This window comes from Podarcis liolepis (assembly GCF_965112155.1).
Source record: "Podarcis liolepis genome assembly, chromosome: 2".
Lineage (NCBI taxonomy): Eukaryota > Metazoa > Chordata > Lepidosauria > Squamata > Lacertidae > Podarcis > Podarcis liolepis.
The window spans coordinates 94,511,599-94,526,835 of record NC_139555.1 but is presented as its reverse complement, the minus strand read 5'-3'; the positions used below and the strand labels follow the sequence as shown (position 1 = coordinate 94,526,835).

Genomic DNA, 15,237 nt, shown 5'->3' with positions numbered 1-15,237 from the left:
TGAGTGTTGCAGCCTTGCAGACTGAAGTGGCGGTGTATTCAAGGTTGCATTTAAAACAAAATAAGCGTCAAAAACTCATCCAAATTCTCAAGTCAAGGGATCTCCTTTATCCTTCCTATTAAGATCTAAATGATAAACCAAAAGCAATTCAAGACAGAAAATAAACCATCAGCAAAGCTAATTTCAAATAAGTCCATCTGTTAGAACATAAAGGAGGTCAAGGTTTATAAGCGAAGACCAGCAACATCTCCATTTCCCCAGAATTGAGCTGATCGCATCACAAAAGGTCTGATAGAACTTGGAAAAACATTTCTTATTATTTCAGTTTATTGGCTGTGGGATGCTTATGTATCCATTTTAAAGCACACCATCTCATCACACGACAACCCACCATTCTGAGAAAACTGTTGTTATTGTTTTAAAAAATAATATATTCCATAGCACTATGTACAGTCGTACCTTGGAAGTCGAACAGAATCCATTCCAGAGGTCCATTCAACTTCCAAAACGTTTGGAAAAGAAGGTGTGGCTTCTGATTGGTTGCAGGAAGCTCCTGCAGCCAATTGGAAGCCACGGAATCCGCATCGGACATTCAGGTTCCAAAGAACGTTTGCAAACCAGAACACTCACTTCTGGGTTTATGGCGTTCGGGAGCCAAAACATTCGAGTCGCAAGGTGCTCGACTTCTGAGGTATGACTGTATTAAGAATCTTTGGCAGTCAGTAGTAATATTTTTCCTTTGTTCCCCTTCTGCTGAGACTCAGCTGTGGCTCACTGGATGCACCTCTTCACTGTGAGATAAACAACTGTGGCTGTTTCTACCTACTCCCTTTCACCCAACCTTGAAGTAAGGTGAGGAGGAAATGCTGCTGAAACGAGGAGCAATATTTGTATCTCATTTGATTTCAATGGGCTTTGAGGATTTCTCATGAAGTCAATTGATTAATTTTGATTAGATTGGTCCTTCACAAATTAAGCAATTTGGGCTAGCTGGCACATGTGTGCAGAGCAACAGACCAAGCAGGGACTATTTCTTTCTGAGTTGGGCTAACCTAGAGGCAGAGCAGTTTTGCTAACTGTTAAGGAATACATGCCAGTGATTCATGATCAATTGTTTGTTTTTAATTAATTTTTATTTAATCTTGTAAAAGACAAGGCTACAAATCATAAACAACAAACACGTTGTCCCCAGAAAGTAATAAAAATCCCCAGAAAGTAATAAAAGTAAATAAACTACATAAGATATAAAACAAAGGTTGCTGTTCAGCCTGATTATTCTGTCTGTCCACAGTGTGTGGCACAGAGCCCCCCCCCCCCCCAAGTTCCTGGTCAGTGATATTTGACATCAAGGCTTTTTGTTCTTAAAGCGTTCCATAAACTTCCATATGTTGTTGGCGTACTTGGGGCGTCTGTTCCATCATTTATATATTTAATAGACTCAAACCAGACCAGACCTTTTGGTAGCTTTTAAATTTAATAACAATGATGATGATAATGATGCTTTGCATTAGCTCTTCTGACATAGCTAAAATCCAGACTTTGTCATGCCAGATTTCCACCGTGACTTTATCCATGTACTGCATTTCCAGAAGTGTCTGGTGGTCATTCTAGCTGCTATTAGAAAGTAGCCAATTTTGTACATTCCAAATTTTGACTATCCTAGATTATCTTTTGCAATCAGATCTGGATTAGATAGCAAAAGATAGTTTATTTCAACAATTTTGAATAGCAAACATGTAATCCGAATACTCTATAACGTCTACTGGCCTAACATCATGTAAGGATACAGAAAATAGCAGTGGAACTGTTATTCAGTACAGGTGGTGACCATTTTGCACAGGGGTTCAGTTTCCGCCGCCCCCATACACTCGTTGGTGGAGCATGCATAAGCATGCCCCGCCCCCCACTACACCCTCTGATTCTTCCTTCCTCCAGGTCCTAAAAGACCCGAGCATCAGTGATTGCGGGTCAGTTAGATGTGCCTAAAATGGTCGTCACCTGTCTGGGTAAAACTGAAGCTGAAAATGTTAGTTGTTTAATCCTTCATGCTACTTTTGGAGCACAATCTGACAGAACAATCGTTTGCATGTTTACTTAAAATAAAGTCCAATGGGGCTTATTCCCTGATAAATGAGTAACAGGATTGCAGTCTTCATTTGTTTTAGGAGTTTTGATTTTATCTGCCTCATTTCCACCACCACTACTCGCAAAGTTTTCTACAAGCCATATTTTATTATTGAAACTGACAATGAATTAATAACCTAAAATGTTTTTATCAATGCATAATTTGTAAAAAGTATTAATTAAAATTACCATCTGCAAGAGACAATATTATTCAAATTAAATCTCTTGTACCTCAAATGCTTGTGGCTCATTTTCTTGGCATTATATTAGTCACTGTAAATTATGCATTTCATACCAAGGCTAATCTGATTAATAGGCTTGTATTACCAGCTATGACTAGTACGGTGTTATATGAATACTGGAAGGGACTTCACTGCTCTCAATAGATAATAAAACCTTATTTATGAAGACCTCATAAAACATTTTCATTATAGACTCCAGTAGCAATTTATATAGTCTAATTTGTGATGCATCTCTGAAGGGGAAGCATGATTCCCAAAAGGGCAGGGAAATGAACTTGAGTCCTGAAGGGACCAGAACATTGGAAATATATTCTACTTTTACTGTGCAAGTTACTTAAACATTTAACTGTTCAATGTAACTTTTAAGCAGGTAAGTTAAGAAAAAGGAACATTTTAGCTCATAGTACATTTGTGAATTTCAAGCTAGTGATCAAATCCTACTGCTGAAGATCCCCCAGCTGCTCTCTTCCTCACAAGTTATACATTTTGCTCTTAAAACTCCCAAACATGTATGTCTTGCTGTTAATGGTGAATTACATAAGATCTGCTGTTACATTATGTAATTGCCACTAAGCCATTCTTACGCATTTTGAATCATTATACCATCTTCTCTAAAGCTGAGTTGGCATATTAGAAGAACAACAGTTCTGCAAAGCTATTTCTATCCCAGTGAATTCAGAATCCCAAATAATACATCTAGAATAAATTGCCATTGCAGCTTATTCTTAATCCTGAGAATTGTAATTATCCCATGACAACAAAAACAAGAGCTCAAATAAGCTTCTTTAAATATGACCTCAAAAAGGCACAATTTATTGCATATTTTATTTGGAGGCATAAAGCCCTACAATAGATGGACAAAAAAAAGTCCTCAAGAGTCCTTCCCTAGATCATGCCAGCCAAACAACTCAGCAGAATAGGACCACCTTAGCTGTGACCCTGCCTTGTAGGCTTTTTCTTACCTGGCCTGGGTGGCTGAGGCCCTGACTGACTCCAGCTACAAAGGTGGAGGCTGCTAAACAGACATTTGAGCTGTTTAGGGGTGTTATTGTTCTTTAGATTAATATTTTGTATCTTTATTTTAGATCTCCTTATGAGTTATGTGGTAACTGTTTGCATACTTTTAAAATTTTATTCATTGTTTCTTACTAATTTCGTTTTGTTTGCAATTTAGCAATTTTTTACATATTGTAAGCTGTCTTGAGCGTGGCTTTACCTAAGGAAAGGCAGCCTGCAAATAAAATTATGTATGTGTCTGGAGAGCCAAGAGCAGAACTCGTCACCCCAGTACTAAAAACAATGGAAAACAGTTTTTATTCCCCCCCCCCCCCGCCAAAAAAACCAAGCAAACTCTAAATTCATAAAGTTCTCCTTGGATAATAGCGAGCCCAATCCTGGTCCTGCCATTCTGAAACAAGTTGATGTGAGACTGCTCTGGAAAGAAATGGTCCACGTTAGGGCTGTAGAAGAATTAGGGGCCTCTGGTTTTTTGTGTTTGAATTCACCTGATCTATCTCTCCCAGGTAGGTGTGTAGACTGGACAAGTTATCAACATAATTTTTATCCTTAACCAATTTTCTACAAGCAGACTGCCTTTACATTTACTCATTCTTGGAGCATCTGGGAAGCACAGCCACGTTGCCTGAGTGTGTGTGTGTGTGTGTGTGTGTGTCCCTGTTTCCCCATTATGGTAGTGTGCACTGACTCCCAAGAACCAGATCAGGTGGCTGTATTCGCACCTTAATTCAATCTGAGACCAAAGCATGGTTTTCTGTCTTTCCTACTTTTAAATATAGAAATACAGGATAGAAATGATTTAAGGTAAATACCAAATAATGAATCACACCAAAGGATTCATACAGCAATGTTACAACGGCTAAGTACAATGGGAAAGCCAGACTTGAGGGAAACTAGTCTAGTATTTGGTCCATGTCTATAAGGACTCAGCTACATTGGCAAAGAAAAAAACGCTTTATATGTATTATATATGCATTATAACACTGTGACACCAAATGGTGCAGTGGAGTTCTGTTTTCGCCAACCCGATTTCTCATACAAAGTTTACAACGTGTTTAACTGAAACACTTCTTTGATCCAGCCTAGGGTCAGCATTAGAAAGAATCGTCTTCTGTAAGCAAATGCAGCTCACTAAAAGAGGCCTTGACATTAGGCACTTTCGCAATGTTTATTTAGAAAGCAGCAAACTTAAAGCAGAGCCTTAAATGAATGAGGTTGTTTTTAAAAATACAGTGAAAAGTCCTATTGGAAACTGGAGCAGCACATCCTCTTAATTGCAGGTTTCTCATGGTACAGTGTGTGGCAATTATAACAAAAGGTATAGTTTAATATCCATTAACATCCTAGAAATGTCCACAGAAAGGATGAAAGCAGGGTTCAACTGTCCCGCAACATAAAATCAGGGTTCTGAATCATTCCTTACATTGATAAAATGTGCACATGTACATCAGTTTGCGTATTAGGAACTGCCCCCACTATGAGCCACAGTTGCTCTTCAAACACTCCCAGGTATCTTGAGGATTTGGCAGGGAAGCTGGGTAAGACAGATGATTTAGGGAAGTGCTGGGTGAGATCCCATGGACATTAATACTAAAAGGAAAGGGAGTTCATGATGGCTGGGAGTTTGTTAAGAGGGAGATAGTAAAAGCACAACGTCAGGCAATACCAATGAGACGGAAACATGGAAGGTGCCTAAAGAAGCCAGGGTGGCTATCTAAAGAACTAAAGAATCTTAACTGAGTTAAGATTAAAAAAGGATGTGTACAAAAAATGGAAAAGGGGGGAAACCACCAAAGAGGAATTCAAACAAATAGCCAGCACATGTAGACACAAAGTCAGAAAAGCTAAAGCACAGAATGAACTCAGGCTTGCTAGAGAGGTTAAAAGCAACAAAAAAAGGCTTTTATGGGTATGTCCGTAGCAAAAGAAAGAACAAAGAAACAGTGGGGTCACTCAGAGTAGAAGATGGTGAAATGCAAACAGAGGACACAGAAAGGGCTGAACTCCTCAATGCCTTCTTTGCCTCAGTCTTCTCCGATAAAGAAAACAATGCCCGACCTGAAGAATTTGGAGCAAATGATTCAGCAGAGGAAACACAGCCCAGAATAACTAAGGAGATAGTACAAGAATACTTGGCTAGTTTAGATGTATTCAAGTCTCCAGGGCCAGATGAACTGCATCCAAGAGTATTAAAAGAACTGGCAGATGTGATCTCAGAACCACTGGCAGTCATCTTTGAGAATTCCTGGAGAACAGGCAAAGTCCCGGCAGACTGGAGGAGGGCAAACGTTGTCCCTATTTTCAAAAAGGGGAAAAGAGAGGACCCAAATAATTATCGCCCAGTCAGTCTGACATCAATACCAGGGAAGATTCTGGAGCAGATCATTATGCAAACAATCTGTGAGCACCTAGAAAGGAATGCTGTGATCACCAATAGTCAGCATGGATTTCTGAAAAATAAGTCATGTCAGACTAACCTGATCTTGTTTTTTGACAGAATTACAAGCCTGGTAGATGAAGGGAACGCAGTGGATGTAGCCTACCTTGATTTCAGCAAGGCATTCGACAAGGTGCCCCACGATATTCTTGTAAAGAAGCTGGTAAAATGCGGTCTTGACTATGCTACCACTCAGTGGATTTGTAACTGGCTGACTGACCGAACCCAAAGGGTGCTCATCAATGGTTCCTCTTCATCCTGGAGAAGAGTGACTAGTGGGGTGCCACAGGGTTCTGTCTTGGGCCCGGTCTTATTCAACATCTTTATCAACGACTTGGATGATGGACTCAAGGGCATCCTGATCAAATTTGCAGATGACACCAAACTGGGAGGGGTGGCTAACACCCAGAGGACAGGATCACACTTCAAAACCACCTTGACAGATTAGAGAACTGGGCCAAAACAAACAAGATGAACTTTAACAGGGAGAAATGTAAAGTATTGCACTTGGGCAAAAAAAATGAGAGGCACATATACAAGATGGGTGACACCTGGCTTAAGAGCAGTACATGTGAAAAGGATCTAGGAGTCTTGGTTGACCACAAACTTGACATGAGCCAACAGTGTGACGCGGCAGCTAAAAAAGCCAATGCAATTCTGGGCTGCATCAATAGGAGTATAGCATCTAGATCAAGGGAAGTAATAGTGCCACTGTATTCTGCTCTGGTCAGACCTCACCTGGAGTACTGTGTCCAGTTCTGGGCACCACAGTTCAAGAAGGACACTGACAAACTGGAACGTGTCCAGAGGAGGGCAACCAAAATGGTCAAAGGCCTGGAAACGATGCCTTATGAGGAACGGCTAAGGGAGCTGGGCATGTTTAGCCGGGAGAAGAGGAGGTTAAGGGGTGGTATGATAGCCATGTTCAAATATATAAAAGGGTGTCATATAGAGGAGGGAGAAAGGTTGTTTTCTGCTGCTCCAGAGAAGCGGACACGGAGCAATGGCCCTTGTGGTCTATTCCAACTCTATGATTCTATGTGTCACTATCACCAGTGTATTATTTCTCTCCAATTTCCTTCTTACCTCAAATCCACAAAATGGGCAGGGAAGGGAAAAGCAAATATTGGGAGCTGCAGTCAACTTCTTACACTCCCCAGGAGAACGATCAAGATTTTAAAACCAAGAGAAAACTTCTATCAATTGTCAGGTATATGAAAGCATTAGCAATCCAGAGCTGCATATACAAAATAATGCCCTTACCTTCTGTCTTAACTGATTTTTAAAACTATTAATCCCTTGGTTATCTACTCATGATCTATTATGTGCTTTACTGAGAAGTATTCTTTGAAAGGTGCAAAAAAATATGTCCATTTATTCTTCTTTGACAAACATACAAGTGGTATCAATAGGATGGTCAAAGGGCAATTAATTCATATTACTTTATATGTTCATACCCAGAAGAATTGCCTTGGACAATACAGAACTTTGCTCTCAGTTACAGAAATTCATTCATTGTACTATAAATAACTTGAGCATTGTTGCTAAACCAAAATGTGATTTATTACTGGAGAGACATGAAAATATACTGCTTGTATTTACATAAGGAACAGTGCCTAATGAAAAACAAGAATAGTAAAATGTGGCCTAAACATATGAATGCGTGCTTCAATCACAACCTTTCTTTAAAAATCTACTTAGACTGCATAGTGTGTAGGAAATTTGACTATTCCTCCTTACAATGAATTATAGTGCTTACTTTCAATAGAAAAATCTTATAATTCTGTTTTAATTCATGTCAATATTATACCTTTATACAAGAATGCCAACTAGATCGTGAAGCAAACTTCGTATCACATGCACATACATATACATACACACACAATTTGAAGGAAGAATGAATTTGAGGAAATATACAAGCAGATTGTGAGATTAACTATACAATTAGATTAAAGATCGCTGGTGTTCAGATGGTACAATCCTGCAGGAGTCCTATTTGGAATGGGTGGTCAATCCTGCACCTAGCAGGATTGAACCCTCTTGCTTTGGGGTGGGGAGAGACACAGCATCTGAAAGGCTGTTCCTAGACAGTTAAACCACGTATTAAGTTTTCAGAGGCGGAATTCAAGTTTTCAGAATTTCTTTCTAATGCCTTGCTCCACACCTTAAACCAAGTAGGTACAGTCTTCAACACAGATTATTCTTAACAGTCAAGCCATTATGTGTGCAATCTTAGTGCTCTTTCACTCAGCTGCAGTTTCTCATTTTATAATTTCTAAAATTTTGGCCCAGATCCCATTAACGATTTTCTGTTTGCAGCAGCCTTTTAATGTTTTAGAATAGAACAAGCATCTTTTTTTCTCCTTGAAACTATTCTCATTCGAGATGGGGAAAACATTAGCCAGAAAATATGTGCAATACATGTTCAGAAGCAGAACCAATAGCTTAAACCGAACTGTCATTTTTAAAAAAAACCTTGCAAAAAAAGCTTACATTCAAACATGATGAAACAGACACCGTGAAATGCACAATACAGTCAAACTTCCAGTACAGCTAGAATGCCTTTCTGATATAAAAGCTCAGAGCTGTATCAGGATCTCTCTCGCAGCTTTCCAAGCAGTTCCCTCCTTCCTACATCTCAAGGGGCTTCCCCACTTATTGAAAATTGAGAAACGTTGTCTTTTCTTTTACCCTTTGCGCTTTCAAGATGTTTATAATCTCACTCATAGCCTTCAAAATCCTTTAGGGGCAAGAACTGTTATGAGAACAATTAGAACAAACAGACAGAGCAAATTGGTGGCTAAACAATGTGTGTGGAAGTGTATGAGTAAGGTCTCATTTTGCCCTTGTCGCTACAGAGAAGCACTTAGGCTTGCTGAAGCTCCCAGGCGTAACTACTTGCAACAACTATAGCCCTTCCCTTCATTTTGCTCATTCAGTGAAGGAAGCTGCAGACAAAATCAGGAATTCCAACACCTCTCAAAGGCAAGTATAACAATACCGTAAAGTTAGGCACAGCAGGGAACCTGAATGGCATCAGTAAATGTGCAAGTGTTGCGGGCAACTCTCTATCAAACTGGGGGTGAAAGGTGAGTGAAAAGTCTCCTCACACAATGTTGGAGAACCACCCATAGGGATGAAATATGCCATCCCAAATCAGACCATTGGTTCACCTAGCTCAGTACTGTTCACACCAACCGGCAGTGACTCTCCAGGGTTTCAGGCAGCTGCCTTTCCCAGTTCTACCTGGAGATGTCAAGGACCGAACCTGGAACCCTTCACAAGTTAAGCATGTGCTCTACTGTCCTCCTCGTATTTAGATATCGCCAACTTCATGTTGAGAAACTGTTTGCTATTGAAAACCTCAAGTCCCATGACTTGATGGATGTGGACACTGAGGAACTGCAGCATGAGTTCAAACAGTGCTCAGAGCCCCCAGTGACACAATGGCTTGGTGCATCTTGGTGTTAACCAGAAGGGTGGTGGTTTGAGCCAAACCAGGGGTTGTTGTGGACACTGCAGGGGGTTGGACCAGATGGCTCTTGGGGTCTCTTCCAACTCTACAATTCTATGATTATATGAACTGTTGGAATTGAGCTGATTTTTATAAGCACAGTACATCATCTCCATCTATTTTTAGTGATCACAGGATTGTTGTCCTCATACGAATGAAGTGTATATATGTGGCCTTTCATAACTTGAGTTCAGCTTGTGACGTCTGAGAAGGTGTATTTCATCTCCCTTCACTGTACGATGCACAGTAGTTTAGTGCACAAGGCAGTGTTTGCAACAGCTCTGTATGGTTTCGTTTTTATACCTTTGTTATTTGTTGAAGATCTCATGCAATGTTAAACAAATCATGTGGAGACAGCTTTCTAAGACCTTCTTAATGAAATTCAGGGGTTCCTTACTAGCGACAGAGAAGGAGTCTGTTTTAATTGTATTTATACATGGTATTTGGTGGTTTCAACCTGATCAACCTTTGCTTACTTCAGTCCACTTCTTCCATTAAGAACTGGCTTATATCTTAGCCTTTTTCTTAGTTAATTTCTCCCCCCCCCCCAACAAAAAAGCAAACAATATGCAAAATTATATGCAAAGATACGGTTAATACATGTGATAAAGTCAAACTCCACGTGGCACTGTATTCTGCTGAATAGTTTTATACTATAGATAACACAACTTTTTTACACAGTGATATGCATTGCTGTATGTACTGGTTTATGTGCTGATTAAATTAGGAAACTTGAGAATGTATATGTATGTAATATGATACGGGGTTAGCAGGGGAGGTGCACCGTGCTTCCCTTTGGGTGGGTCTCCCTCGTGGATCTTGGCAATCTGATGTCTGCACAAAAGCTCAGCTGGATAGGGTTGCTGCTGGGCCACAGCACCCCAGGTTGCCTATGGGGTTCATCCGATTGGCCTGTGCTAGTGGACCTGGCAACTGGGCAGGACTGGAACATCAGCCAACTGGAGTGCTGCTCAATGACAGGATCCCTGCTCTATGCCACACTATTCTTACTGCTCCAAAACCAAAATAAAGTTGTTCCTTGAGTGGATTATTGCTTCTAGACCCTGCACCCTGAGTGCACTAAATTCCACCCAGCTCCTTATTCCTTATGCTTTTTAGAAAAATCATACCATCAGTGAACGATACTCCGGTTTTGCTCATGGTTAAGAATTCTCAAAATGAATAGATCGAACCACCACTGAGCTGTGCAGAAATCATTTTGTAATGGTGAAAGCCTTTGCCAAACTTTCAAACAATTTTGTTGCTGCTGTACCACTTGGGTATTTATGCAGATTTGTCTGCTTATTTGCATTGGATGTCATATTTTAAATATATATTCTTATTTATTCAGTATGTCGGTGTTCATTTTAATGCACGCATCTAGGTTTATCACCACCACATATTTTTCTTTGTGACTTTTAGGGAATGGCCCTCCTTCTTTTGAATGTCTGTGTTTGCAAGCTGCATGTAATAACCAACACAGGAAAATGAAGTTGTTTTTATACTCCATTAATGCTCCAAATTTATAATGCACTTATTTTTAATGGACTGAAAAGTTTAGCTTTACTGTTGCAACATTTTATTTTGAAAGGAATGATTCAGTTGCAGCTCTAATTTAGAAATTATAGATAAACATATATCCTCACCTCCAAGGCAGCCAACAAAGGAAAGCAGGAACATCTGTTTCCATAGTAACAACATCTTCAGCTGCCAAAAGTTAGAAGTTCTTGTCCAGCCTCAAATGAACAGTACACTTAAGTCTTCCACACAGAACCTTTAATCTGTTAAAACAACATGAATACACAAATAATTTAATTATAGGATTCACCACATGAAAAGCATGTTATCTGTCACATGAACTTTTTAATGGAAGGAAGATTGATGCTCCCTCATGGCCGTAAAAAATTATTCACTCTTCAATTCAGGCTCGGTAAAAAAACTATACTTAGAATTAGAGAATTACACACTGTGCCAGCTAGCAATCAAGTAATCTTCTTTCTTTGGGAGTGCTGTTCTTGCTGTGGTTTCAATAAGCAGTGTTGGTGTGTTCCAAAATCTACTTTATCTTGCCAGTGTCAAAGGACCACCTGAGAGAAGTCTCATCTTAAATGTGGGAAATGGTAGACATAGAGGTTATTCCAGGCAGTTCCAACTGGACCCAGAAGGAGTTCAAACAAGACCCAAAGGTGCATGCAGAAGGTATCAGGTTCAATCCCTGGAATCTCCAGGTTGGTCTGGGAAGGCCCCCTGCCTGAAAGACTGGAAAGCCTCTACCAGTCAATGTAGGCAATAACTGAGCTAGATGGATTAATGTCTCTAATTTAGAATAAGGTTATTTCCTATGATCCTAACATAATATTTTATTAATTACTATATCTGCACTGGAATTCCAATGACCTGGATAGCATCTCTGACTACAAAAGGAAAATAATTTAGATGTGTATGCAAATTCATTCTCAAATTTAGAAAAATAAATAAATGAATAATTGCTGTAAAGCAATACTCTCAAGCACAGCAATGGTTCAGTCAAACAAATACCAGAATTTTAAAGTGCACACAGTAATCCCATCAACAGACCTACTCAAGCTTTCTTAAACCTTAGACCGAACTCCACAGAGAAATCACATGCTTTACAACTACAGCTCCTTCACAGATAATAGCCACAGCTCTTTCACCCATAGGCACATGGTAGATTTCCTCAATGTTCATATGTATTTGTGGGTTTTCATCTGCTTGATTTGCTTCTTCTTTCCTCTCCTCAGACATTTTGAAATGTACCTCACCTTTGCTCGCTCCATCCAGCCCCTAACAGATGAAAGCATCTTTCCTATTTCTCCACCAGCAGGAACCACCAATGGTATTACTAAATTCTGCCTGGTGACACAATCTGGATATACAATAAAGAGCATATGAAAGGCAGCCAGGAAACAAGTCTTCCTCTTGGTACTTATGCAGCTCAGCATTATAAGAATTACAGTACCTTCATTTGGAGATCAAAACAGGCTTTCTTTAAAAAACAACCCAAAAACTAATGTTGCCATGTTAGCCCAACAGATCTCCATGAACCTTAATGCCTGGCTACAGTACAGGGGTGGAAATATGCCATTTCCTTTATATTTCATACCTGAGGCTAGTTTAAATGATTAGGTTTATTCAAAGAAACAACTACGGTATGTTAAAAACCAGTTGTGTTAGCCAAATTGCAGTGTTCTGTAAGAACTGGCTAATGTGCCTAATATATTTGACACTTCCATGACTTTCGTTGCATTACAAAAAATACCAATATGAGATTTTTTAAATATGTATGTATGTATTGGATGTCTGTGGGCTGAAGAGAAATAAATTTGTGGACTGTTAAGTCCCAACAGTTCTCACCGCCGTTCACATCTTTTAATCCACTACAAACTGATGCTTTCGTGCACTGGAAATCTCAACAGTCATATAAACTTCTCAGTGAAAGTCATTAAACAAAGGGGAAAGCCACATCCAGGGAAAATGCAGAGAGCATTGTTAGTTTTAATTGTACTCAAATGTCGGGGTTTAAAAGGGGTGCGTGTGGAAATTTGCTAAGGCTTTAAGGCAGCACTCCCCTGTTGCAGAATTCTTGCATCTTATCTTAGAAAAAGAGCCACAATGTGAATTTGAGTTGGAGTATTAATAATCTTGCCATTTAAACTCAGTCAGGTACAGCACTTTTGCGGGGGTTTTTTTTTAAAAAAGGCAAAGCTTGTATTGCTGTTCCATTTGTATAACTGAGTCTGCTCTATAATACCTTAGAGGGAAACAAAAATTTCATCATTATTCAATTACTCCTTGAAGAAACAGGAGTATTATCACCATGACACAGAGGTCACAAGTGCACGAAGAGATTATATTACAAAAGTAATGAAAAATTATGTTTCCAATTATATTCTGGCATGATTATTCAGCTCGTGAAAATATAGGTGTTTGCCTCAGACTATTCAATGATACTGTTTGAGGTCTCTGAACTTTTCAAAGTGAAATATATTTCATATATTCTATAAAGCAGATTACCAGCTTTTAAAATGCAGAAAATAAATGTCATGGGATTCTCCCCAAGCATTTATCTCAGCATCAAATTGTACAGCAATTACACAATATATACTAGGACATTTCCTAAAATTTACATGGGTTGCAATCTTTAACCAATATCTGAACTCTTTCAGATGCTTTGAAATACACTGTCATCCACAGTCTCACCCAAAAAACTGAAATTATTTTATATATTTATTTCTAAAATTAATGTCCTGAATGCTAGCTGATAGCAGCTTACAAAAGTCATTAATACATACATACATACATACATACGGTAAAATAACCAAATTATTGACACACAATCAGGATTACACATTAGGTTGGACATAGACATTAAAACTGATCTTTAGAATTGTACCCAAACTCTAAAACTACAGAAGTATGGATTTTTCTTTCTGCGTCTCACTTCATTCTAAGGCAACTCACTTCGTCGGCCAACACTCTAAAACTACAGCTGATGGCAAATATGCATAGATGGTCGATAAGTTTTCATTCATTCATTTATTTTATAAAATTTATACACCCCTTGATTGCAACCCCCCCTCAAAGCAGTTTACAAAAGATAAAACAGCAAAATCAATAAAAAATTACAACCATACAGGAAAACATGCTAAAGTTATGCTACTAAAACAGAATCTCAACTTTCTAAGCATCTGGGTAGGCTTGTCTAAACAGGAATGTTTTTAGCAGGTATAGGAGTACAGTGAAGGCATCTGCTTGATCTCAACAGGCAGAGAGTTCTAAAGTGCAGGTGCTGCCACACTAAATGACTGAGTTCTTACAAAAGTGGAACGGGTATAATGTGGCATCTGTAGAACTGCCAATTCTGCTGTTCTAAGCAGTTGAGTGATTTTACTTTCTTGGGCTCCATGATCACTGCAGGTGGTGACAGCAGTCACAAAATTAAAAGACGCCTGCTTCTTGGGAGAAAAGTGACAACAAACTTAGACAACATCTTAAAAAGCAGAGACATGACCTTGCCGACAAAGGTCCGTATAGTTACAGCTATGGTTTTCCCAGTAGTGATGTATGGAAGTGAGAACTGGACCATAAAGAAGGCTCATCGCCGAAGAATTGATGCTTTTGAATTATGGTGCTGGAGGAGACTCTTGAGAGTCCCATGGACTGCAAGAAGATCAAACCTATCTAGTCTTAAGGAAATCAGCCCTGAGTGCTCACTGGAAGGACAGATCCTGAAGCTGAGACTCCAATACTTTGGCCACCTCGTGAGAAGAGAAGACTCCCTGGAAAAGACCCTGATGTTGGGAAAGATTGAGGGCACAAGGAGAAGGGGACGACAGAGGATGAGATGATTGGACAATGTTCTCAAAGCTACCAACATGAGTTTGACCAAACTGCGGGAGGCAGTGGAAGACAGGAGTGCCTGGCGTGCTCTGGTCCATGGGGTCATGAAGTGTCGGACATGACTAAATGACTAAACAATAACAAGCAGTTGAGTGGGCACATTTAGGGCAGGGCAATCTCAAGGGTAAATTTGTAGGTTCATTAGGACTTAAATAACAAAACAAACAAACAAACTGGAAACTGATTTGGAATTATGGAAAACTGAACTTAGGAAAACTAGACTTAAGAGGGGGGGGGGACTGTGAAAAAACAATAGCTTCAGATACAGAGCAAAACCGACAAAGTCTTTAAGAAGAGCCCCATAACCTGAGGTACCACTGTACTAATAATGCCTCCATCCCATCCATTTATCAATCTTCAAGCAGTCCATTGCCAAGTCCAAACACTGATTCAGCACTAGCATAGCCTCACCTGACTCGGATAATGAAGAGAATAGAGTTCAGCGTCATCAGCATACTGATGGTACCCGTTCTACAAACCCT

The 15,237-nt window shown here is 39.5% G+C and overlaps 1 protein-coding gene across 3 annotated transcripts in view; it reads right to left on the bottom strand.

Annotated features, from left to right (window-relative positions):
* LOC310701129 (contactin-3-like) overlaps positions 1 to 15,237 on the bottom strand; it is a 164,839-nt gene that overhangs the window by 115,178 nt on the left and 34,424 nt on the right. For 2 of the 3 annotated variants that reach the window (XM_083491446.1, XM_083491447.1), the window contains exon 2: positions 10,981 to 11,115. In XM_083491446.1, coding sequence (XP_083347572.1) covers positions 10,981 to 11,035 — 55 coding nt within the window. In that variant the 5' untranslated portion in view covers positions 11,036 to 11,115. The remainder of the gene's footprint in view (positions 1 to 10,980; positions 11,116 to 15,237) is intronic. The other variant, XM_083491445.1, reaches the window with a different exon arrangement.